Source organism: Salvelinus alpinus, chromosome 2 (genome assembly GCF_045679555.1).
Source record: "Salvelinus alpinus chromosome 2, SLU_Salpinus.1, whole genome shotgun sequence".
In the NCBI taxonomy this organism is placed as follows: Eukaryota; Metazoa; Chordata; class Actinopteri; order Salmoniformes; family Salmonidae; genus Salvelinus; species Salvelinus alpinus.
The window spans coordinates 18,278,053-18,303,926 of NC_092087.1; the positions used below are offsets into that span (position 1 = coordinate 18,278,053).

A 25,874-nucleotide genomic window follows, 5' to 3' on the forward strand; every position below is an offset into this window, starting at 1 on the left:
TAATAAGAGCCTCTACAGGTTTTGAAGTTTAATTTATACATAAAATTATACATTACATTATTTATACATGCTTCTACACCTGCATTGCTTGCTGTTTGGGGTTTTAGGCTGGGTTTCTGTACAGCCCTTTGAGATATCAGCTGATGTACGAAGGACTATATAAATAAATTTGATTTGATTATTATGTAAGGACATATTGGCCAATAAAAATAATCCAAAACTATTGGAACATTTTTAGAATTGTACTTTTTGCTCATTCTTACAAAGTCCATTCTCTCTTAGTCTTGACTGCGTGTAATTCAGCCAATATAACCTTGTATATGGTACCACAGTGCAGGACAAAGGATTTGTGTTATTGTTGTAATAATAGCCAGACCTTTATAATAATTTACTATAGAAAAGGGGTTAACGGTTAATATAGTTTACAGTATATTATTCCATGCTATAAAATCAAAATGCATAAGAGAAGCATCAATATGGAACAAATACAATGTGATGATACAATAAAGTTAAGGCTTAAATGCGTTTTACAAATAACAAAATGTTAATCATTAATATTTAGACATGAGAGCAAAAGGATTACAAGAAACAAGGAGGTATTTCTGTACATAAAGATATCTACACATATTTCATGTGGACACCCAAAACAGGAATTTACTCATTTTCTATGTATACATTAATAAAGGGCATAAACTATCCTGCCGGACATAGCTGCAAAATAAATGTAAAAAATAATCACTTGATTTCCCCCCCCAGCAGGTTTTCATCAAGGATGTTTCTGTACTTTGCTCTGTTCATCTTTCCCTTGATCCTGACTAGTCTCCCAATCCGTGCCACTGAAAAACATCCCCACAGCATGATGCTGCCACCACCATGCTTCACTGTAGGGATGGTGCCAGGTTTCCTCCATACGTGACGCTTGGCATTCAGGCCAAATAGTTAAATCTTGGTTTCATTAGACCAGAGGAATCTTGTTTCTCATGGTCTGAGTCTAACTCTAAGCGGGCTGTCATGTGCCTTTTACTGAGGAGTGGCTTCTGTCTGGCAACTCTACCATAAAGGCCTGATTGGTGGAGTGCTGCAGAGATGGTTGTCATTCTGGAAGGTTCTCCCATTTCCACAGAGGAAGTCTGAAGTTGTGTTAGTGACCATCGGGTTCTTGGTCACCTCCCTGAACAAGGCCCTTCTCCCCCGATTGCTCAGTTTGGCCGGGCAGCCAGCTCTAGGAAGAGTCTTGGTGGTTCCAAACACCTTCCATTTAACAATGATGGAGGTCACTGTGTTCTTGGGGATCTTCAATGCTGCAGACATTTTTTGGTACTCTCTACCAGATCGGTGCCTCAACACAATCCTGTCTCGGCGCTCTACGGACAATTCCTTCGACCTCATGGCTTGGTTTTTGCTCTGACATGCACTGTTAACTGTGGGACCTTATATTCAGGTGTGTGCCTTTCCAAATCATGTCCAATCAATTGAATTTACCACAGGTGTACTCCAATCAAGTTGTAGAAACATCAAAGATGATCAATGGAAACAGGATGCACCTGAGCTCAATTTCGAGTCTCATAGCAAAGGGTCTGAATAATTATTATTTGTAATACAGTTGCTAAAATTTCTAAAAGCCTTTTCCCGCTTTGTCATTATGGGGTATTGTGTGTAGATTTTATTGAATCAATTTTAGAAATGGCTGTAACGTAACAAAATGTGGAGAAGGGGAAGGGGTCTGAATACTTTCCGAATGCACTGTATGTCAGTTCCATAATGGACCGTTTCATTTCTTCAATACATGGCAGTGCTTATCAATTCAGCAAACCAAAACATTTAAGTTTCTACAAATACCAGCATCAGATTCAAAATATATATTTTTGTGCTCTTCAGGATAGCCTTGAACAGTTTCCTTTTTAATACTATGGACAATAACAAGATGAAAAATACAACTACAACAATAAAACATAGGTATTGACCCTCCAATTGGAAAGTATTTTGTGTGCATTGTTGTCTAAAAGACATACTTAAATGTGATAAAGCTTACTTGAGAATATTTTCTTTTTAAGTAACAAAATGATGCAAACATTGACATTAGGAGTGGTACAAAAAATAGCTTGAATAAATAATTTAGCTATTCATCTTCTTGGCCTAACTAAAAGGAAGACAAAGTTCCCAATGCAAATATACTTTTGCAAAGAGTTAAGGGAGAATAACAATATAAAAAGTGGTCATGTAATGCTTTATAACACCTAGGGTAAATGTTTTTAGCTGCCTGGAGCAATACTTTTTATCGTCTTAGCATAGGCCAAAAAGGTTTTTACTCTACCATGAGGCCTGGAAGTACTGTAAAATCATTTTTGGATGTCCAAAACATTCCCCAACCACAGATGACAAAATACAAAAAATAAATAAAAAGAGTCTGGCATCTTTTGATAAGGTACAAATACAGCCTGGAACATTTTTGGAACCCGCATAGGGGAAAACAAACAAGTAAAAGCCAATGTCTAGGATTGATTACGCTTAAGTGGAGGGGTGACCTTACAGGAGGTTCCTCCATGAGGGTCAGGGGTAGGGTGTCAGGGTGAATTGCTCAGATGAGGGAGATCCGTATGGGGATATTGGGAAACTCTGTCCTCTGTGGAGAGTGATGGCTCACCAGGTGCTCCACCACCATGTGTTTAGACATGTGCTTCATAAGGTAGGTCTCCTGAAGACAAACAAAGAATGGTTCAGTCAACACCGAGGCTCAGTAGACAAAGAGGTCTACATGCTTCACTAAAGTGACATTGTTGAGTGATGATCTGACATTTGTTCTTATTGCCTGAGAATGAGGAAACAAAAAATGGTCAATTGCAAACAGCGTTGCATGGTTTCCCACATCCTATAAAAACATCAGCTCATGCTGCACTATAGCCTACTCACTGAGGTGTAGGCTCTGCCACACATGCTGCAGCAGTAGGCCTTGGCGTTTTTGATGGCATGCACAGACAAGTGAATCTGCAATGAGGCTGAGTCCGAGTAGGCACGGTAGCAGTTTGGACACTTGTAGGGCTTGTCTTTGTTGTGTTGTCTCTGGTGAGACTGTGGCAGGGAAAGAGACGTACACAGAGATTACCTAATACAATTATTCACCGACCTACAGTACCAGTCAAAGGTTTGGACACACCTACTCATTCAAGGGTTTTCTTTATTTTTTACTATTTTCTACACTGTAGAATAATAATGAAGACATCAAAACTATGAAAGAAAACATGTAATCTTGTAGTAACCAAAAAAGTGTTGAACAAATCAAAATATATTTTAGGTTTTAGCTTCTTTAAAGTGCTATAATATGGACTTGGGTCTTTTACCAAATAGGGCTATCTTCTGCATACCACCCCTACCTTGTCACAACACAACTGATTGGCTCTAACACATTAAGGAAAGAATTCCACAAATGTACTTTTAACAAGGCATACCTGTTAATTTAAATGCATTCCAGGTGACTACCTCATGAAGCTGGTTGAGAGAATGCCAAGAGTGTGCAAAGCTGTCATCAAGGCAAAGAATGGCTACTTTGAAGAATCTCAAATATTGTCACACCCTGATCTGTTTCACCTGTCTTTGTGCTTGTCTCCACGCCACACCAGATGTCTCCCATCTCCCCTGATTATCACCTGTGTATTTATACCTGCATTTTCTGTTTTGTCTGTTGCCAATTCATCTTGTCCCGTTAAGTCCTACCAGCGTGTTCCCGTGTTTCCTGTGCTCTAGTTTTTCTTAGTCTTCCCAGTTCTGACCTTTCTGCCTGTCCTGACCCTGATCCTGCACGCCGTCCTGTACCTGCCTGACTCTGATTTGGGTTACGACCCTTTGCCTACCTTGACTTACCTTTTGCCTGCCCCTTGAACTAAACTCAGCAAAAAAAGAAACGTCCTCTCACTGTCAACTGTGTTTATTTTCAGCAACCTTAATATGTGTAAATATTTTTATGAACATAACAAGATTCAACAACTGAGTCATAAACTGAACAAGTTCCACAGACATGTGACTAACAAATTGAATAATGTGTCCCTGAACAAAGGGGGGGTCAAAATCAAAAGTAATAGTCAGTATCTGGTGTGGCCACCAGCTGTATTAAGTACTGCAGTGCATCTTCTCCTCATGGACTGCACCAGATTTGCCAGTTCTTGCTGTGAGATGTTACTCCACTCTTCCACCAAGACACCTGCAAGTTCCCGGACATTTCTTTGGGGAATGGCCCACCCTCACCCTCCGATCCAACGGGTCCCAGGCGTGCTCAATGGGATTGAGATCTGGGCTCTTCGCTGACCATGGCAGAACACTGACATTCCTGTCTTGCAGGAAATCAAGCACAGAACGAGCAGTATGGCTGGTGGCATTGTCATGCTGGAGGGTCATGTCAGGATGAGCCTGCAGGAAGGGTACCACATGAGGGAGGAGGATGTCTTCCCTGTAACGCACAGCATTCAGATTGCCTGCAATGGCACCAAGCTCAGTCCAATGGGGCGGTGTGACCTTGACGGACCCTCCACCTCCAAATGGATCCTGCACCAGAGTTCAGGCCTCGGTGTAACGCTCATTCCTTCGACGATAAACGCAAATCCGACCATCACCCCTGGTGAGACAAAACCGTGACTCGTCAGTGAAGAGTACTTTTTGCCAGTCCTGTCTGGTCCAGCGACGGTGGGTTTGTGCTGATAGGTGACATTGTTGCCGGTGATGTCTGGTGAGGACCTGCCTTACAACAGGCCTACAAGCCCTCAGTCCAGCCTCTCTCAGCCTATTGCGGACAGTCTGAGCACTGATGGAGGGATTTTGTGTTCCTGGTGTAACTCGGGCAGTTGTTGTTGCCATCCTGTACCTGTCCCGCAGGTGTGATTTTCGGATGTACCGATCCTGTGCAGGTGTTGCTACATATGGTCTGCCACTGCGAGGACGATCAGCTGTTCGTCCTGTCTCACTGTAGCGCTGTCTTAGGCATCTCACAGTACGGACATTGCAATTTATTGCCTTGGCCACATCTACAGTCCTCATGCCTCCTTGCAGCATGCCTAAGGCACGTTCACGCAGATGAGCAGGGACGCTGGGCATCTTTCTTTGGGTGTTTTATAGAGTCAGTAGAAAGGCCTCTTTAGTATCCTAAGTTTTCATAACTGTGACCTTAATTGCCTACCGTAAGCTGTTTGTGTCTTAACGACCGTTCCACAGGTGCATGTTCATTAACTGTTCATTGAACAAACATGGGAAACAGTGTTTAAACCCTTTACAATGAAGATCTGTGAAGTTATTTGGATTTTTACAAATTATCTTTGAAAGACAGGGTCCTGAAAAAGGGATGTTTCTTTTTTTGCTGAGTTAGTACTAGTCTCAGAACTTATTATAATCTGCCTCTTGTGTCTGCATCTGGGTCTTAGCCTGAGCCATGATAAATATAAAATAGATTTTGATTTGTTTAACACTTTTTTGGTTACTACATGATTCCGTTTGTGTTATTTCATAGTTTTGATGTCTTCACTATTATTCTACAATGTATAAAATAGTAAAAATAAAGAAAAACCCTGGAATGAGTAGGTGTCCAAACTTTTGACTGGTACTATATTTGTCTAGACATTCAGGGTGGGAAAACACTTCCTGTCAAACCAGGCCATCATCTGACCAAAATGGAGGAAAATCATGCTGAATATGTAATGTTCAAAATCTAAAACATACTACAGTAAAAATAACATTATTTACAAAGGTTGTCAATAATTCAGGTATAATAGCATGTGTGTGAAATATATGAGGAATGAATAGCATTGTTGTCCTTGACTGTGGATTTGATATGTTATGTGCTCCTCTACTGTAAAACCAATTGTGACAAAGTTGAAACTTGTACTATAGGAGACATTTTATGCCAACCACAGCGGTAAAGAACCCAGCATCAATGCTTCAAAACTAGAACCTGAGCATGAGTTTAACTGAAAATACCTGCAGATTGGAGAGCTGGGTGAAGGCTTTTTCACAACCTGGATGGGCACATTTATAGGGCCGATCCCCAGTGTGAATTCTGTAAAAGATATAGTGTGTATATATAGTAAATGAGGCTGCAGCATCCGGCACACATGTCAACATAGGGCAGTAGGCCGGATTTGATTTGTGTCTCTCTCTCTGTGTCTGTGTGTGTGTCTCTCTCTCTGTGTCTGTCTGTGTCTCTCTCTCTGTGTCTGTGTCTCTCTGTGTCTGTCTGTGTCTCTCTCTCTCTGTGTCTGTGTGTGTGTCTCTCTCTCTGTGTCTCTCTGTCTGTCTGTGTCTCTCTCTCTGTGTCTGTCTGTGTCTCTCTCTCTGTGTCTGTCTGTGTCTCTCTCTCTGTGTCTCTCTCTCTCTGTGTCTGTCTGTCTCTCTCTCTCTGTGTCTGTATGTGTCTCTCTCTCTGTGTGTCTCTCTCTCTGTGTCTGTGTGTCTCTCTCTGTGTGTCTCTCTCTGTCTGTGTCTCTCTGTCTCTCTCTTGTCTCTCTCTCTCTCTCTGAAAGACACATCACTTCCTTTTTGATATAATCTATAAAGGCAAATAACACAAGGGTAAATAAACGTAGGCCTAGATTCAATCAGAGCAAGCCATTACCCGGCCGTAGCTGATGATTTGGCGTGTCGGAGCTGTAACTGTGTTGGAGCTGTCAAATCGGTGAGTCCCACTCACGTTTGTTCAGAATGAGAAAGTGTAGGCAATATAGAAATAATGACGTTCCAATTGAAAATCATTAAAGAAAACAATGGTGGTTTCCATTAGCCTTAGAGGTTTAGATTACAAGTCACATTCCTGTGCCATCTTATAATCAAGACTGCATAGGATTTATCTTCATGCGACTCTGTGCATGACAGCTCTAACACAGTTCCACCTCCGACACCGCCAAAACAACTGCAGGTGTCAGGTAGATAGAATCTATCCCTTCAAGCGTTAGGGTTCTGGGAAAGATACATCATCACCACACTATACGACTTATTTTCCTTTTTGGTGTTCCTGGTAGAGCACCTATAAAGATCTTTATAGGGTACATGAAAACACAATCAAACTTGTGATCAAATAAGTCCATAGATTTGACCTGGTGTGCTGCTGCAGGTGGGAGAGCTGGCAGAAGCATTTCTCGCAGTAGGAGCAGTAATAAGGTTTGACGCCCAGGTGTATACGGAGGTGCTGGGCCAGGTAGGATGTGTTGGCGAAAGATTTGGAGCAGTGGGGACACTTGTGTGGCTTGACCTCTGTGTGGGACTTGGAGTGGATCTGCATGTCTGACTTGGAGAAGAAGGTCAGTGGGCACAATTTACACCTGTGCAAACACACATGCGAAAGACACCGTAAGCAATCAATATGACAGTAAGACATTTGGAGTGAAATCAACATGTAGCAGTCTGTAAAAGTGTAATGTGTGCTCATGCCTATAGCATTTGCCCTCTTTGGGGATGATGGTGTGGAAGGATTGGTCGTTGCCTGAAGCGAGGATTGGGTAAGGCACCAACAGAGGGCCACCACTGTTCTCGGCTTTTATCTTCTTACGCCCTCGTCCCAGCAGTCCAGCAAGGCCCCCGTTACTTTTGATTTGCTCCATCCAAGGGCCACTGGCCAAGCTGGAGAGGACATGATGAGGCGAGAGGGCTCCCCCTAGCCGGCTCTGGCTGTTGGAGGTGGGTGTGGTCAGAGTGATGGAGGTGTTATGGTTGCCAGTTTGAGAGGAAAGTGCCAGACCTGGCAAGTCAAGAGGTGAAAATGACTTACAAACTAGATTTAACAGAAAACTGTAATGAAAGACTGAATATATACACTATATATACACACAAGTATGTGGACACCCCTTCAAATTAATATATTCGGCTATTTCAGCCACACCAGTTGCTGACAGTTGTATAAAAATCGAGCACACAGCCATGCTATCTCCATGGACAAACATTGGCAGTATGTTGGCCTTACTGAAGAGCTCAGTGACTTTCAATGGGGCACCGTCATAGGATGTCACCTTTCCAACAAGTCAGTTCGTCAAATTTCAGCCTGCTAGAGCTGCCTCTGTCAACTGTAAGTGCTGTTATTGTGAAGTGGAAACGTCTAACAGCAACAACAGCTCAGCCGCGAAGTGGTAAGCTACACAAGCTCACAGAAGGGAACCGCCGAGTGCTAAAGCGCGTATCGCCTAACAATTGTCTGTCCTCGGTTCCAACACTCACTACCGAGTTCCAAACTGCTTCTGGAAGCAATGTCAGCACAAGAAGTGTTCGTTGGGAGCTTCATGTAATGGGTTTCCATGGCAGAGCAGCCGCACACAAGCCTAAGATCAACAATGCGCAATGCCAAGCGTCGGCTGGAGTGGTGTAAAGCTCGCCGCCATTGGACTCTGGAGCAGTGAAAATGCATTCTCTGGAGTGATGAATCACGCTTCACCATCTGGCAGTCGGACGGACGAATCTGGCGGATTATTATGGCAGATGCCAGGAGAACGCTACCTGCCCCAATGCAAAGTGCCAACTGTAAAGTTTGGTGGAGGAGAAATAATGGTCTGGGGCTGTTTTCATGGTTTGGGCTAGGCCCCTTAGTTCCAGTGAAGGGAAAACTTAGCCTGACAGCATACAATGGCCAAGTTAACAAACAGATCACAGACCATTTCCAATCCCACCATACCTTCTCCGCTGTGCAATCCGGTTTCCGAGCTGGTCACGGGTGCACTTCAGCCACGCTCAAGGTCCTAAACGATATCATAACCGCCATCGATAAAAGACAGTACTGTGCAGCCGTCTTCATCGACCTGGCCAAGGCTTTCGACTCTGTCAATCACTGCTTTCTTATCGGCAGACTCAACAGCCTTGGTTTCTCAAATGACTGCCTCGCCTGGTTCACCAACTACTTCTCAGATAGAGTTCAGTGTGTCAAATCGGAGGGCCTGTTGTCCGGACCTCTGGCAGTCTCTATGGGGGTACCATAGGGTTCAATTCTCTGGCCGACTCTTTTCTCTTAATATATCAACGATGTCGCTCTTGCTGCTGGTGACTCTGATCCACCTCTACGCAGACGACACCATTCTGTATTTATTTATTTTTTTATTTTACCGTTATTTTACCAGGTAAGTTGACTGAGAACACGTTCTCATTTGCAGCAACGACCTGGGGAATAGTTACAGGGGAGAGGAGGGGGATGAATGAGCCAATTGTAAACTGGGGATTATTAGGTGACCGTGATGGTTGAGGGCCAGATTGGGAATTTAGCCAGGACACCGGGGTTAACACCCCTACTCTCTGTATACATCTGGCCCTTCTTTGGACACTGTTAACAAACCTCCAAACGAGCTTCAATGCCATACAACACTCCTTCCGTGGCCTCCAACTGCTCTTAAATGCTAGTAAAACTAAATGCATGCTCTTCAACCGATAGCTGCCCGCACCCGCCCGCCCGACTAGCATCACTGGACGGTTCTGACTTAGAATATGTGGACAACTACAAATACCTAGGCGTCTGTCTAGACTGTAAACTCTCCTTCCAAACTCATATTAAGCATCTCCAATCCAAAATTGAATCTAGAATCGGCTTCCTATTTCGCAAAAAAGCCTCCTTCACTCACACTGCCAAACATAGCCTCGTAAAACTGACTATCCTACCGATCCTCGACTTCAGCGATGTCATTTACAAAATAGCCTCCAAGACTCTACTCAGCAAACTGGATACAGTCTATCACAGTGCCATCCGTTTTGTCACCAAAGCCCCATATATCACCCACCACTGCGACCTGTATGCTCTCGTCGGCTGGCCCTCGCCATATCATATTCCTCGCCAAACCCACTGGCTCCAGGTCATCTATAAGTCTTTGCTAGGTAAAGCTCCGCCTTATCTCAGCTCACTGGTTACCATAACAACACCCACCCGTAGCATGATCACTGGTCATCTCCAAAGCCAACACCCACTTTGGCAGCCTTTCCTTCCAGTTCTCTGCTGCCAATGACTGGAATGAATTGCAAAAATCGCTGAAGTTGGAGACTTCTATCTCCCTCACTAACTTTAAGCATCAGCTATCTGAGCAGCTTACCGATCGGTGTAGCTGTACACAGCCCATCTGTAAATAGCACACTCAACTACCTACCTCATCCCCATATTGTTTTTTACTTTTTTTGCACACCAGTATTTCTACTTGCACATCATCATCTGCACATCTATCACTCCAGTGTTAATTTGCTAAATTGTAATTACTTCGCTACTATGGCCTATTTATTGCCTTACCTCCTTACTCCATTTGCACACACTGTATATAGATTTTTATATTGTTTTATACTGTACTTTTGTTTATTCCACGTGTAACTCTGTGTTGTTGTTTTTTGTTGCACTGCTTTGCTTTATCTTGGCCAGGTTGCAGTTGTAAATGAGAACTTGTTCTCAACTGGCCTACCTGGTTAAATAAAGGTGAAATAAATAAAAAACAATGACATACTAGATGATTCTGTGCTTCCAACTTTGTGGCAACAGTTTGGGGAAGGCTCTTTCTTGTTTCAGCATGGCAATGCTTTCGTGCACAAAGTGCGGTCCATACAGAAATGATTTGTCGAGATCGGTGTGGAAGAAACTGACTGGCCTGCACAGAGCCCTGACCTCAACCCCATCGAACACCTTTGGGATGAATTGGAACACTGACTGCGAGCCAGGCCTAATCGCCCAACCTCACTAATGCTCTTTTGGCTGAATGGAAACAAGTCCCCGCAGAAATGTTCCAACATAATTTGGAAAGCCTTCCCAGAGGAGTGGAGGCTGTTTTATAGCAGCAAAGGATGACCAACTCCATATTAATGCCCATGATTCTAGAAAGTTGGACCAGCAGGTGTCCACATACTTTTTTAATTACGCAGACTTTTTCAGAGACAATGCTGAAAATTATATATTGACATGTTCCCTTTTATTTGGTCGCTCAAGATAGGAATACTCTTTGTGCCTACTCCTTGGCTGAAGTAGTTTGAAATCACACCGATATGCCAAAAGTCATGTCACATTTTGAGAGGCCTGGATTAGTCTACGGGCCAACAGTACAGGATTCTGGAAAAAGGCTGTGGAAGTCTGCCTCTCTTTCCGTGTATGTGCCAGGAGGCACAAATGTCAAAACAATGTCATTACCTGATAGGTGATTCATTCTAGAAGTTTGGTCAATGATTTGACACAAATGCCAGTCTTCCCACAATCCTCTTGCTTTTATAGCCGTCTTATCGTCCAGATTCAAATTTACATCACCAAGAATACGTCCTGTTAGAGATGTGCAGAAAATGCACATAATTTACCAGAAATGCTTTTACAGGAAATATAAAGCCTTGGCTCATAAGACTCAATAACAATGTTCCTTATCTATCCATCTATCAAGGGTAGAAAAATATAAGTATTACAGTAATTACAAGAGACAATTTACAAAAAGTAAATGGGATGTGTGCCAATAATTTGATGAGCCTGAGGAAAATGGGATGGAGAGTGATCGCATGACATACAGTAGAGATGCATTCTGATGTGAACCACCTCTGAGAATGGGTGAATTTCTTGCACATCACTGAGTGAGGTGCGATCAGGGTACCTGCGACTGAGCTGGAGGCCATCCGGGTGTGCAGGGCAATGTCTGGCTGGGACGAGCTGTGGACATGGAGACCTTGTTGCATCTGCTGCAGTTTCTGAACTGACATCTGGACTTGCTGCCCACCTTCTGTCTGTGTAGGATTCCCCAGTAGTTGCTGTTGGGAGGGAACTGTGGAAGGCGGCAGGTGGGGTGGTCTGATCTTCTCAGCCATCAGCTGTTCCTTGATCTTGTTGATCAACACAATATTGTCCATCTGACAGCAGGTAGACAACACAGAGATAAGAGAACAGTCAGTTAAATCTCAGACATTCTCATTTTGGAAAATACTGACTGTGACCAAAGTTATCCTACTTACGCTTGTCAGTCAATTTAGGGACTATAATTGATGTTTATGACTGCTACGGCCACATAGGCCGTTCACAACCAGAGAAGTTGGTTTTTCGGTTCAGTTCCTCTAACATCTTTGAGTGGGCTTACAATTGTGCTGCTTTGGCTCCCTCCAATGGACTCAAAGGGAAATTACTTGAACAATGTAACCTAAGTACATTGACAATAATTTATGTCCTCTACAGGTGAACTGTAAAAATAGTGTGTACTTTACATGGAAATGTGCATGACAAGCAGGCAAAATACCTCTCATTGCTCATGGGTCTCAATGTTACACTGCCTAGAATAATAATTTTAAATCTTCCCAATCTACTGCCCACTGTCATCTTCTTCGTCCTCTTGTATACTAACAATCCTGTTGTTGAATGTTAGAGGGTAAAGTCTACAGTTAGTACTCACCTGCCCAGGCATGGTGGGGGGTGGAGGCCAGAAGTAGGGATTGTTAAAACGAGGTTCAACCATTCTATGAAAAACAAACCAAATAAAAAATTATATTCTGCACAAAAAAATTACATGTTTTTATTGTGCAGTGAAATGTGTGGTTTTACAAGGTCAGTCGTAGTAGTATGGCGCCCCTGGAGAAAATTAGGGCTAAGTGCCTTGCTCAAGGGCACAGACAGATTTTTCACTTTGTCGGCTTACGGTATTCAAACCAGCGACCTTTCGGTTATTGGCCCAACGCTCTAACCGCTAAGCTTCCTGCAACTAGACTACCTGCCACTAGGATACCTGCCACTAGCTTGCAACTAGGATACCTGCCGCTAAGCTACCTGCCACTAGGCTACCTGCCGTGCAATTAATGCAATTAATGCAAATGTTTTCAGCATATGAGTTTATAAATAGTTTATAAATCTGCAATAGACTTATATAGTAAATACTTGCCATTTAGCCACAAGCTAAATACTGAGCTTATGTTTGTAAATGTATTGTATTCTAGCCTCCCGATTTCAAAGTAAATGGAACTACTTTCTAACTTTCTCCCATTCTCTTCCTTCACCATATCCATGACAAAAGTTTGTTTCCACATGCACTGTTGCTAAGTATAGAACTTCCTCCTCACACTGTTCTGAGTCACAACTTTCTAAAGTTGCCCACAGACAGCTGAAAAGTTGCAGAGGATTCAATTCAGCAAGAAATGATTCAAAGAAGAGAAAGCTTGTGAGTCACAGGGATCGTCTCCTAGGAATGGAAATACCCAGGAGGCCTTTATTCTCCCTCTGTCAGCTCGTCAGCAGGGTCTTTAACCACCACACTGAATGATGGACATCTCCCCGAAGAAAACACAATCACATAACATGTTAAGCTATAGCTTGTTAAGGAACACTTGAAAGCTGCTATCTGAGAAAGCAGAAATGTTTATTAAAATACAGAGACAGTAAGCAGCTCAGAGCTGAACTTCTACTGTCCATCCTCCTCTAACCCAACCATGGGGTCATCATCTAGTCTCATGGGAAACAGGATAGGCACTTTGTCTCTCCTCCAAATACATCATGAACAGGACATGAATGATATCTCAAATGATGACAGGTCAGCCAAAGAAATTAGTTTACTTTATGACAGCCAGCATTTGTGATGGGAGGCACGAGTCTAGATGGAGTCAGACAGGTTGCATAATATGTTTTTCATACAGTCTTATATGAGCTAGTCCAAAAACTATATAGAGGCATATTGGCAGTTGCCTATAACATTCTGTGATTGAAGATAGAATTGCATAAATAGTTGAGACGTTTGAAAAAGATATGGTCTTTCTGTAGCCTACTGACTATGACTATTTGACTATGAGAATGTCGATATTTTCACAGGGGACAAAATATCCCCCATCCCCGCTACCTGATGTTCCATTTAGAGTGTATGTCATTGATTTTCATTCCAATATCTCTATATGCAAAGGTCCAATTTGGGGGAAAGAGCATTGCTTCTCTTTGTCCCATGGTAGAGCCTGCTGCTCACTCATAGCTGTCTGAGATCTGTGGAGGTCTTTCTTTCCATTGCTTCTTATTTCAAGCCTTATGAATTGTTTCATGACATATTGCGTGCTTTGGCACAGACCACCATTCTGATGTCTGTTTGACTTAGCAGCAGTGTAGCACAGTCAATTTGCATGAGCCAAAAGAAACAAAAATGATATCTCCAAGCGTACCTAAACCAAGAAAATATTTCCCCAATTGATGCCGACGGGTGTCTGTTTCACTTCCTGGAGTTACTCTGAGTCTCCTGAGCTTCAGCTGAATATAAACTTGAGTTGATTATCTCCACCATATGAAAGCTCAGTCTTTGATATGCCATGTTTGACGTTGGTGATGACAACCAACCATCTTCTCCAGCGACAGAGAGTAGTGTCAAACTATATTAAAGTAGAGAGTCCTTGGGGATTCTTCTCAGCCATTCTTTTGTAAACCATTGGCTCAATGGACATTCACCCTACAACAGGCATAACTGCTATATTCAACTATCTGACCAGACTGGGGAAAAAATCTCTCTTTGCCATGGCTACCCCTTGAAGACTGTATTATCATGGTATTACCAACATATTTTGTAACTTGACTTTGTCTACATCAGTTCCTCTTATGTACAGTATGATAGTTGATCCCGTCATTGGACACTAAACTGACTTTCTGAGGTTATTTCAGGGATAACAGGGGCATGGTGGAGAACCGAGCCCTAGATCTAATCCAGATGCAAGATCTATAAAAAGTAGTCAGTCCTTAGAATGTCCTGGGGACCTACTGTGTATGCAATCTAAAGTTCAAACCAATTTCCATTAGCAAGACAGTAAGATTTCATCCAATTGATTATCTTAACTATTCCAGGTAACTAAACCTGCAGAGAGGATAGGTGATTACGAGTGTTTTTCTGATGGTAGGTTGCCAATCTGATTTACTATGTTTCTAATTGATACTCAGCTGGAGTAAAATCCAACATAGCCCTTTGGGAAATTAAACACACTTCACTCCTGTTATTGACTGAGCCACTTGAAGTTATGCCTATCATCAAAGTGTGGAACAACAAAATGTTTAACAACAATGGAGCAAATGTTTCCCATGACCTTTTCACATGCAAATATCACTTGATTTATATTATGTATAAGTAGTGCTTAAGTTGCCATTCAAATAGAGCAATATTACTTTTTCTTTTGTTTGAAGTCTCGTAACTAATCATACAGACCGTGGTTCAATTTATTATTATTTTTTTACAGTATGCAATGTTGAAACATTTCAATTGTATTGAGGAAGCAATGTCTTCAATTGAAATATTACAATATTTTGCATTAGTGAAATAGCTACGGTGGATCAGTTTATAAACTATTTGAGTCATAGCAGAAATGGCTGCATGCTGAAAACATCTGGTGAGATTGAGAACCGCCGTCTGAAATAAATGTGTCTATAATAAACCCGCAACACTGATGAAATAAATCTGAATGTATCGTTGTGACGCAGTAAAACCGCAAATACTCCTGTTTCGCACTCAACATTTTGTCTATTGCTGTCTAGACAGTCAGATGTACTAAGAAAACAATTCGACCACTGTAGCCTATATAAACGGCTGGTATAGGGCTGGTCGTGTTTTTAAGGACATTAAAAAGAATAGGCTGCAGGCTATCAATCTTCAGACAATTAGCGGCAAACTAGTAAATAAATCGTGCAACATTAGCCCAACATCACATTTGCAGTAAAATAATATAGGCTATTATTTGCTCTCTAAATAATTTTCTCAAAAACAAAGTGATCTATTATTAGGATATAACAAGGGATGACAAATCACTTGAGGATGGTCCAGACTTGTAGACTAAAACAAAAGTTACTTAACTTGTCCTTTATTCTATCCGTAAATCAGCGTTTATTTCCAGACAAAAAAAAAGACATTTAGAACCTAAAATGCAAACACATAAAAACATCCAATAAGGTGCACTTTGACTGCAGAGCAACTCTAACCCCCCCTAGCTGGTGCCTCGCTCCAATGCCTCCCACATTCTCAGACAGTTTTATTAAAACATTTCAGACAAAAGGAAAACAAAAATGGCAGCCTGTCATATTTTTATAAGGTCGGGACGCCATATTCTGCAGATCCCACATTTAAAAACTAGACGAGTCTCGATGCATGCAAATTTGCCATCCATTTATTTGTATTAAGTGTTCGAATGATTGTTTACTTAGATGTACAGGTTTGAATAGCCCGGCTCGAGGAATAAAAAAAATAAGACACTTCCCACAACAAAGCATGCATTGCAAAATAACTGCTCGCTATCCAAATCCACAATTTATTCCCGAAGTAGCAAGCATAGCTGCATTTTATCTGCCGCATTCTTTGTGCTACATTCACAATAGAACTAGAATGTTGCCATTTTCAAAAATGGATTGGTAATACACAAGTATTATTTATTTTTGTAACTTTTTGACGACTCAAATGGTAGCAATAACTGCTTTCAAAATAGCATTGAGGCAGCCGAACGTTTTTAGAATGCCACGCAGAATATAATCGGGAAACAAATGTATACAAACCTGACACCTCGATTGTAGATTTTATTATATTTGATAAAAGGTTATTTTTGCTTGCCTTCAGTCGGAGTTACTTCAGACCTTCCGGGTCGCCATCTGTTCACTTCTGGGTGCTGCAAGCTATGAATTGCTTTCACTGAAACGGTCCGTTTTAAGCAGATTTTCAGAAATAGGCCTACAAAAGTACAAATATAGATATGTTAATTTTGAATATTTGCGCGATATAAACGTGGTTCAGCAGATTATGCGTAATTGTAGTGACATAATTGACAAGCCTTTGGTGTGGCAGGAAGTCAACTGTCTGTACCATAATTTCAAGGCACAGATTTACAGTATGTGATCAGGAGTGGAAAAAAATAAGCTGCATTTAATGGATACAATTAAACAATTCTCAACAAACAATGCCCTGAATTCTCGCAGATGTATACATTGTAAATTGTACAGGTCCTGCTCTTTGAAGGCAAGCGTCAGGGGGTTCGCATATCGTATTGGTCTTTGTGACTGGAAAACAAAATCAGTCATTGGACGTTTCAGGTAGCAAACATCCTCATTGCTTGACGCTCACATGGTGTTTAAAAAAAATCTCTCATCAATAGGCTACTTCTCAAATGTAAAGGATTTTTCGGATAAGGTTTGAAAATGGGGGTCTCTGTTATACTGTTCATGTTACCCCTATAGCACAGAGTAGCCTATTTGGTGTTTTACCTTGAAACAATAATAATTATACCATGATAATGTATTTTTTAAATGTTGAACAGGCCTAAATATATATATAATATAAGTATTATACCATGATATTACTATTAGTTTCTGTGCTGTAATCACTTTTTCTGGTCAACCATACATTTAGCCATTTTTCATTCCATAAACTCCCTAAAGCTGGTCAAGCACAAGATATGGTAGACTAACTCTTAAAACTATATTTTCCAACTAACACTGGGGGCTATAGAGATGTAGGGTAACTTGAATCCTCTGTGCATGCTTTAGTAAGAGATGGCAGCACTGCACTATTAGATAAGACCATCTGAGTGATGAACTTCTGATACAGACAGTAGCCTACTATCAATGGCAATGTTGCCCAACAACACGCTGTAATTTCCCAACAGAACACATCCATCTATAAAGGACACCCATGGTGCCAGTTGACACTAGACAAACAGATGCAGAGACACACGAACACACATACAGATACACAGAAATAAAGACCCCCCCCCCCCAATTACAGAGGTTGTCAAACTGGTTTCCATGTTGTCTGTGCAAACATTGCCACACCCTCTATCTAAATGCACACGTGCCCCCAAACTTACCCAGGCCAGATGAGGAGAGAGTGCCTGAAAACATCCCACGGGGGGAGGTGAGGGGAGGTGTACAGGAAGGATGAGAGCTGTTTGGCTCACACCGACGTGCTGTGCTGCTGGAGGCTCTTGTGTGCACAGGTAAGACGCTAACTCAAACTTCACAACTATTTAACATAAACTCACTCCTTGATTGAAATGGTCTCATTGACCATGCCGTGGGCTGTAAATTAGATCTGTTCTGTTGTTATCAGGATTTACAGTAGGGCGGTGGAGGCTTGAGTGTTAGTTTGCATGAAGACAGAAACTGGCAGTGAAGCATAACTCCAAACAAGTCAGACATGAGAGAGGAGTGCCAGTTTGTGTGCAAGAGTTCTCATGACATTTGCATGGTGGATGATAATGCTTTAAGTTTGTTATGTTTCTCAAAAGTTGAAAGGCTAACAAAATACCCCAAAAATCAGACAATGATCTAATTTCTCTCTATTGACATTTCAGTGACTAAAAACAGTAATGGGTGGCTGAGAAGGCCGTGGTCCAATATGTACACAAAGAGATATATTGATAAACATAATTTAGATATATTACTATCTTAAAAGTATTGCTTGCATAATACAGCATATCTGCTACAGTATTTCACATGATGGGCCTTGAGTTAGTTTAAAGGCCAAGTGCAGTCAAAATTCAAATTCCCTGTGTTTTGTATCATATTGCAGTACAACAGCTGATGAAACTAACACTGTAAAAGTGTGAAAAAAGGGATTAGTATTATTTTCTGATAGTTGCTCGTTGAAAAATACAATCTACACAAAAAAATACAATCTACTAATCAGCAGGTTTTGCATGGGTGGAGTTTTAGTTTGCCTGGTTGCATCGCCAGGTAGAATCAGTTTTAATAGACCAATAACAAAGAAAGTTCCAAACCTCTGCCAATAAAAGATCGTTTTCAGTTTTCAGTTTTCCTCTACCCTCCCCTCGAAACTGCCGCGCAGCCTCCCCGGGACTGCGGCGCAGAAATACTGGCCCACAGAGAGAAACTCGAGATTGAACTTCACTCAACTTTCTAGAGCAGTGGTCACCAACCGGTCGATCGCGATCCACTGGTGATCTCGAAGGCATTCCTAGTCGATCGCCAAACATTTCTGTAAAAAACCCAACAATAAAGCATTGTTTTCCTATTTATTTGTATTCGTTTCGGGCTGTTGACGGTAGGTGCACCCGATTCAGTTTCCATTTTGAACCGTTTCATGTGTCTGAAGGTACAAAAATGCCTTCCCGGCGAGCCCAGAGAGCAAATCAAGTGCACTATAAGGTTACCGATGGCCAATCGCATTGCTCAGACGACTGTGCCTGCAGTAACGTAACAGGCAACATACCGAAACAAAACGAACTATTCAAGAGATTTTGTTGTAGGAAGAACGCATCGGAGTATGATTCTATTGCATTGACACCAGTGGAGGCTGCTGAGGGGAGGACGGCTCATAATAATGGCTGGAACGTAGCAAATGGAATTTGCATCAAACAAGTGTTTGATGTATTTGATACCATTCCACCAATTCTGCTCCAGCCATTACCACGAGCCCATCCTCCCCAATTAAAGTGCCACCAACCTCCTGTGATTGACACACTAATCTGCCCATACGCTAGACAAACTGGTGCGGCATAACCAATCAGAGCTGCAGTAGGCCTATATGCAAATTAATTATTGCCATATATGGATCTGTAACATTTACTTTTAACTGGATTTTTTTTTTACTGTATGAGCTGTCATGCGTAGATGCGCTTGTTTTGAGATCAAAGCGAGAGCTGCATGTAGCCACGTGAGCACATTTTGTTCATATCTTTTGCTAGTTAGTGAGTTATTAGACCAGTTATAGATCATTTGTAGCCAGCAATAGGGGAGGGATTGCTTCCTACAAGAGCACAACATGTGTACACTTATAGACATATTTTAAAAGCGAGTCAGATGAAGAGCTTTTTTTTGTCTTAAAGGGGCAGTGTTGTATTTTGAGACAGGCTTGAATAAGCTAAATAGCCAACAGGCAGAGGGTAGCATAATTTGTCTGATTCTCAGTAACAATGGTATGTGACTAATAATGGATTTCATTTTGTAAAGTGGTTTCTTGCATCAAACAACACAACAACATTTTCAGTCACATTTTCAGACAAGTGGATAAACAGGTTAATGTCAAGCCCTGCGTGTTTTTTCTCTCTCAAAAGTCTCATGGAATGTACAGGAGGCATACATTGAACACCACACATTGGCTGCTACTGTAGGCTGAATGATAGAACAGCCTCTGTATGTCCATGTTAAAATGTTATGGGATGTATTTTCTCCATTGTTTTTGATGGTAGGCCACTCTGGTAGGCCTAGTACATTATGATGAAATAGCCACAGTACCCTACATGGCCACTGTTAAAACTGTAACTTAAATGTTCACAATGTTCAAGTTTGCACTCAGCAGACCTCAACATTTGCCCAGTTATAAACATTTTGAGGGAAAATTGCACCTAGCTAAATTCTTGCTTGAGAAATAGTTTTTTGCAAGGAAAATATTTTTGTTTATTTTTGACAATTTTAATGGAAAACTAACTTAAGTACTAAATTGTTACCCAGATATGATTTAATAATGAGATAAAAACAGCTGCAATCAGTCAGGAAGTTAAAGCTTGGTCGCAAATGGGTCTTCCAAATGGACAATGACCCCAAGCATACTTCCAAAGTTGTGGTAAAATGGCTTAAGGACAACAAAGTCAAGGTATTGGAGTGGCCATCACAATGCCCTGACCTCAATCCCATAGAAAATGTGTGGGCAGAACTGAAAAAGCGTGTACGAGCAAGGAGAACCCCAAACCTGACTCGGTTACACCAGCTCTGTCAGGAGGAATGGGCCAAAATTTCCCCCAACTTATTGTGGGAAGCTTGTGGAAGGCTACCCGAAACGTTTGACCCAAGTGTATGTAAACTTCTGACCCACTGGGAATGTGATGAAAGAAATAAAAGTTTAAATAAATCATTCTCTCAACTATTATTCTGACATTTCACATTCTTAAAATAAAGTGATGATCCTAACTGACCTAAAACAGGGAATTTTTACTAGGATTAAATGTCAGGAATTGTGAAAAACTGAGTTTAAATGTATTTGGCTAAGGTGTATGTAAACTTCCGACTTCAACAGTATGTTCCAAGGGGAAGAGTCAGAGTAATAATCCATTCATAATCCAATAATGGTTTGTAATATAGTCCTCTGTCTGTGTTGTTTTGTCTTAGCCATGGATGGTGTGTTAGAGGGAGCAGCTGTGGTGTGTGTGTGTAAACTGACCTGCAGTCTTCTCTTCCTGCCCATGGTCACTGCTTCTCTCAGTGCAGTCAGCTTCTGCTGCAACTGCCTGCTGCTCTTCACAGACCTCGTAGTCACAAGTAAGTGTCCATCTCTAACCCTATTTTTGCTGTGTACATCAGAGCTACAACTACCTGTTACTCCTTGCAATAGGAATTTCCAGTTGAACAAAAAGGAGAGCAGACTTTGTGTCAATCAAAAATCAATAGGTCGTTCCATGAATAAAGTACTTTTTTTATTTTTTTTTATTTAACCTTTATTTAACTAGGCAAGTCAGTTAAGAACAGATTCTTATTTACAATGACAGCCTACTCCGGCCAAACCCAGACGACGCTTTGCCAATTGTGCGCTGCACTATGGGACTCCCAATCACGGCCGGTTGTGATACAACCTGGATGTGAGAAGTGATACATTTATGTCCCTCATTCTAATGTCAACTCTTGTTTTAATATGGTGAAGTTGTTCCTTTTAAAAATATTGTTTTTAAAGAAACATTGATCAGATAGTGTAAAAGCAGGTGAGCTGGTTCTTTTCGGCCATTTTCTGGTGTTTTGTGGTGGAAAACTGAGTGGGTCGAGCATAACACGTCAACCCTGTTACCCGTAGATAGACAGCCTAGAAATATTTTAACAATACATTTTTTTTGCGAAGCTTGCATTCAATTTCCCCATCTGTTGCACACAACAAGCTTCGATTCTCCCTGTCAAGGGGATTTATGGCTGATTTAAGATGAAAACCTCAACCCTGTTACTTAAATGGCACCAAGCCGGTATATTACAAGTTGCAACAGGGAACAGAAGCACCCTGCGTACCCAGCACAGAAGCACCCTGCGTACCCAGCACAGAAGCACCCTGCGTACCCAGCACAGAAGCAGAGAAAATGCCATTGGAAACATGCCCTTTGTAGGAAGTCAAAACAAAAGGCAGTGAGTGACCTTGTCAATTGTTGCAGAATCACACAGTGTTCACAGGATGTCATCAATACAATACAACAGTGAATAATCAGTGTCCTCGGTTCTTGTACATCCAGTCTGGTGTCAACTACTATCAACAGATATGAGAATAATCCATAAGATTCAGGATGAAGTCTAATGGCCATCAACCGGCACCTTGAGTGTCACAAACACTGGACGTCATGTATTACAGAAAGGGCAAATATATTAACATGCTAAACATTCTGTTAATCACTCTAAACTAAATATGAACTTTTGTGATCTTACATTTTCCCATTACACTTCTATAGTGTCCTGTGTGGCTCAGTTGGTAGAGCATGGTGCTTGCAACACCAGGGTTGTGGGTTCAATTCCCACAGGGGATCAGTATGAAAATGTATGCATTCACTACTGTAAGTTGCTCTGGATAAGAGCTAAATTACTTCAATATAAAATATCTATAGGCTATTTCAGTGTCCTAATGCTGCCAGTCCCATCCTCCACATTTCTCCATTTGATTGATTGGTCTTTGTTGTCCCCCAGCCTTCCTGGTTGTCCTCTGGTTTACAGAGCCCTGGCTACCTCAATTTTCCATGTCCACTGATGTCATCGCCCTGCGCTTCCTGCTCTTCCTCAGCTACATCTACTGGGCAGTGCTGCTGATGACCACACCTCTGGTTGCTGTGGAGACCGCCATGAGGTTGCAGTGGCCCCAAGTCTGTGGTGGCGGAGCAGTGGATGGAGACGTGGACAAACAGAGTAAAAATCCTGCATCTCACGACGGTGTGACACTGGTGGTAGAGAACTGGCAGAGCAGGGACACAGACACCCAGAGAGGAGGGAGAGAGGACCAGGACCAGGGAAGTTGTCTGTCCCACATCCTTGGCTTCTTCTGCTGTCTGCTGGTGTGGGCTGTCTGTGGCATCTGTGGGGGTCAGGGCTGGAGACTGGAGGTGCTGTGGGTGGAGGTCTGCCTGGAGAGGACCAGCTCCCTCACTCTGTGTCTCCCTAGCCTCCCCAACACCGTCCTGCTTGCTCTGGATGAGCCCAGCTGGGGCTTGGCCACTGTGACCTTGGCTCTCCTGCTGGTGCTGACGGTGGGCTGGGGCTTTCTCAGACGACACCTGGCCCACACAGAGACGGACCCACACACACCCACAACCACACAGACACACAAGGAGGAACATGGTACTGACATTCAACTGCCCGTTCAAACACTCCCTGCACCACGCACGGCTATGAAACCTGTGATGCCAGTGGCGTCAGCCCCACGGTTTGTTGACACAGAGACAACATGGTCCAGATGCTCCGTTCACAGCCCATGTTCTGGGAACAACATGGAGCTGTCACTGGGTCACCATGGAAATGCTGTCCTCTTATCCCTGGAGTTTTTGTCAGCAGACAGACTAGAGGGACACAAAAAGAAAAAAGGACTAGGAGACATACCTCTCACTGGTATTGTGGAGGAACACACAGACAGAAGCAGGCATGGGCTCGGGCGATTTCCCTGCCTGGGGGTGAATATAATGACAGGGTTAATGTGTCTGCTCACTGTCTGTGTGTTACGTCTAAACCTCAGTGTGAATATCCTACTAATCAGCCATACAGAGACAATGCTGGAGTGGAGTTTGAAGATCTTAATGTAGTTGATAATGTAAATTCAATCATTAAGGTCTGAAAGGCTTGCTCACTTTATCTTCATCCACGAAGCATAATATATCATATTGTTTCTTCTCTATGGGATAGTTGGTAGCTATTTTCAAACTATTTTCTCCCAGCAGGAGGGTCTCGATGCAAGTTGCCCCCCCCCACAGGGATGGCAAACTGCCATCATATCATCTGGTGTGACTATCCCCAAAACTATTTTTACACATTTTCATATTGCACTTTGTCTCTGTTGTTCATTCAGTTAGCCTGTCCTCGATTTAACTGGCTGCACCCAAAGAAGCCAAACAGAGGGGTCTCTCAGTCAACGTAACACCGGCATAAAGTCAGTGTACTGGACAATAAATCTGGATGGTGATAGTGTTAGATAATGAGGTGTGGCTTGGGAATGGCAAAGGCGGGTGCAACTCAATATTATATACACTGACTGAGTATACACGGAGTATTCCAAACATTATTTCATAGTTTTGGATTGACTGACCTTCATGTCTTAAAGTAATGATGGACTGTGGTTTCTCTTTGCTTATTTGAGCTGTTCTTGCCATAATATGGACTTGGTCTTTTACCAAATAGGGCTGTATACCCTATTTGTATATTCTGTATACCAACCCTACCTTGTCACAACACAACTGATTGGCTCAAACACATTAAGAAATTCTACAAATTAACTTTTAACAAGGCACACCTGTTAATTGAAATGCATTCCAGGTGACTACCTCATGAAGCTGGTTGAGAAAATGCCAAGAGTGTGCAAAGCTGTCATCAAGGCAAAGGGTGGCTACTTTGAAGAATCTACAATGTAGAAAATAGTAAAAATAAAGAAAAACCCTTGAATGAGTAGGTGTGTCCAAACTTTTGACTGCTACCGTGTGTGTAATATAATACATAAATATATAACTATTATACTATATACACTGCTCAAAAAAATAAAGGGAACACTTAAACAACACAATGTAACTCCAAGTCAATCACACTTCTGTGAAATCAAACTGTCCACTTAGGAAGCAACACTGATTGACAATAAATTGTACATGCTGTTGTGCAAATGGAATAGACAAAAGGTGGAAATTATAGGCAATTAGCAAGACACCCCCAATAAAGGAGTGATTCTGCAGGTGGTGACCACAGACCACTTCTCAGTTCCTATGCTTCCTGGCTGATGTTTTGGTCACTTTTGAATGCTGGCGGTGCTTTCACTCTAGTGGTAGCATGAGACGGAGTCTACAACCCACACAAGTGGCTCAGGGAGTGCAGCTCATCCAGGATGGCACATCAATGCGAGCTGTGGCAAAAAGGTTTGCTGTGTCTGTCAGCGTAGTGTCCAGAGCATGGAGGCGCTACCAGGAGACAGGCCAGTACATCAGGAGAGGAGGAGGCCGTAGGAGGGCAACAACCCAGCAGCAGGACCGCTACCTCCGCCTTTGTGCAAGGAGGAGCACTGCCAGAGCCCTGCAAAATGACCTCCAGCAGGCCACAAATGTGCATGTGTCTGCTCAAACGGTCAGAAACAGACTCCATGAGGGTGGTATGAGGGCCCGATGTCCACAGGTGGGGGTTGTGCTTACAGGCCAACACCGTGCAGGACGTTTGGCATTTGCCAGAGAACTCCAAGATTGGCAAATTCGCCACTGGCGCCCTGTGCTCTTCACAGATGAAAGCAGGTTCACACTGAGCACATGAGAACATGTGACAGATGTGACAGAGTCTGGAGACGCCATGGAGAACGTTCTGCTGCCTGCAACATCCTCCAGCATGACCGGTTTGGCGGTGGGTCAGTCATGGTGTGGGGTGGCATTTCTTTGTGGGGCCGCACAGCCCTCCATGTGCTCGCCAGAGGTAGCCTGACTGCCATTAGGTACCGAGATGAGATCATCAGACCCCTTGTGAGACCATATGCTGACACATGCACATTTGTGGCCTGCTGGAGGTCATTTTGCAGGGCTCTGGCAGTGCTCCTCCTTGCACAAAGGCGGAGGTAGCGGTCCTGCTGCTGGGTTGTTGCCCTCCTACGGCCTCCTCCACGTCTCCTGATGTACTGGCCTGTCTCCTGGTAGCGCCTCCATGCTCTGGACACTACGCTGACAGACACAGCAAACCTTCTTGCCACAGCTTGCATTGATGTGCCTTCCTGGATGAGCTGCACTACCTGAGCCACTTGTGTGGGTTGTAGACTCCGTCTCATGCTACCACTAGAGTGAAAGCACCGCCA

At 42.6% G+C, this 25,874-nt stretch overlaps 2 protein-coding genes across 12 annotated transcripts; one reads left to right on the forward strand and one right to left on the reverse strand.

Annotated features, from left to right (window-relative positions):
* On the reverse strand, positions 1-17,873 carry LOC139555261 (zinc finger protein 362-like). Of its 6 annotated transcripts, XM_071368931.1 has the most exons (10): positions 17,740-17,873; positions 16,491-16,607; positions 12,336-12,399; positions 11,550-11,802; positions 11,105-11,230; positions 7,405-7,711; positions 7,071-7,295; positions 5,959-6,037; positions 2,911-3,069; positions 1-2,695 (listed from the first exon to the last, which is right to left on the reverse strand). In XM_071368931.1, the coding sequence occupies exons 3-10, from the start codon at positions 12,396-12,398 to the stop codon at positions 2,579-2,581; spliced, it is 1,329 nt and encodes a 442-aa protein (XP_071225032.1). In that variant the 5' UTR covers position 12,399; positions 16,491-16,607; positions 17,740-17,873; the 3' UTR covers positions 1-2,578. The 6 variants fall into 6 exon arrangements, with proteins under 6 accessions (XP_071225032.1, XP_071225050.1, XP_071225025.1 ...); XM_071368949.1 differs by lacking the exon at positions 16,491-16,607 and having other exon boundaries at positions 17,740-17,854; XM_071368924.1 differs by lacking the exon at positions 17,740-17,873 and having other exon boundaries at positions 16,491-16,869.
* On the forward strand, positions 17,749-24,503 carry LOC139555289 (uncharacterized). Of its 6 annotated transcripts, none has more exons than XM_071368993.1 (3): positions 17,749-17,868; positions 21,093-21,148; positions 22,544-24,503. In XM_071368993.1, exons 1-3 carry the CDS (start codon positions 17,810-17,812, stop codon positions 23,644-23,646), a joined length of 1,218 nt encoding a protein of 405 aa, XP_071225094.1. In that variant the 5' UTR covers positions 17,749-17,809; the 3' UTR covers positions 23,647-24,503. The 6 variants fall into 6 exon arrangements, with proteins under 6 accessions (XP_071225094.1, XP_071225101.1, XP_071225076.1 ...); XM_071369000.1 differs by having other exon boundaries at positions 22,571-24,503; XM_071368975.1 differs by having other exon boundaries at positions 17,791-17,868; positions 20,999-21,148.
* The last annotated feature ends 1,371 nt before the right edge of the window (positions 24,504-25,874 follow it).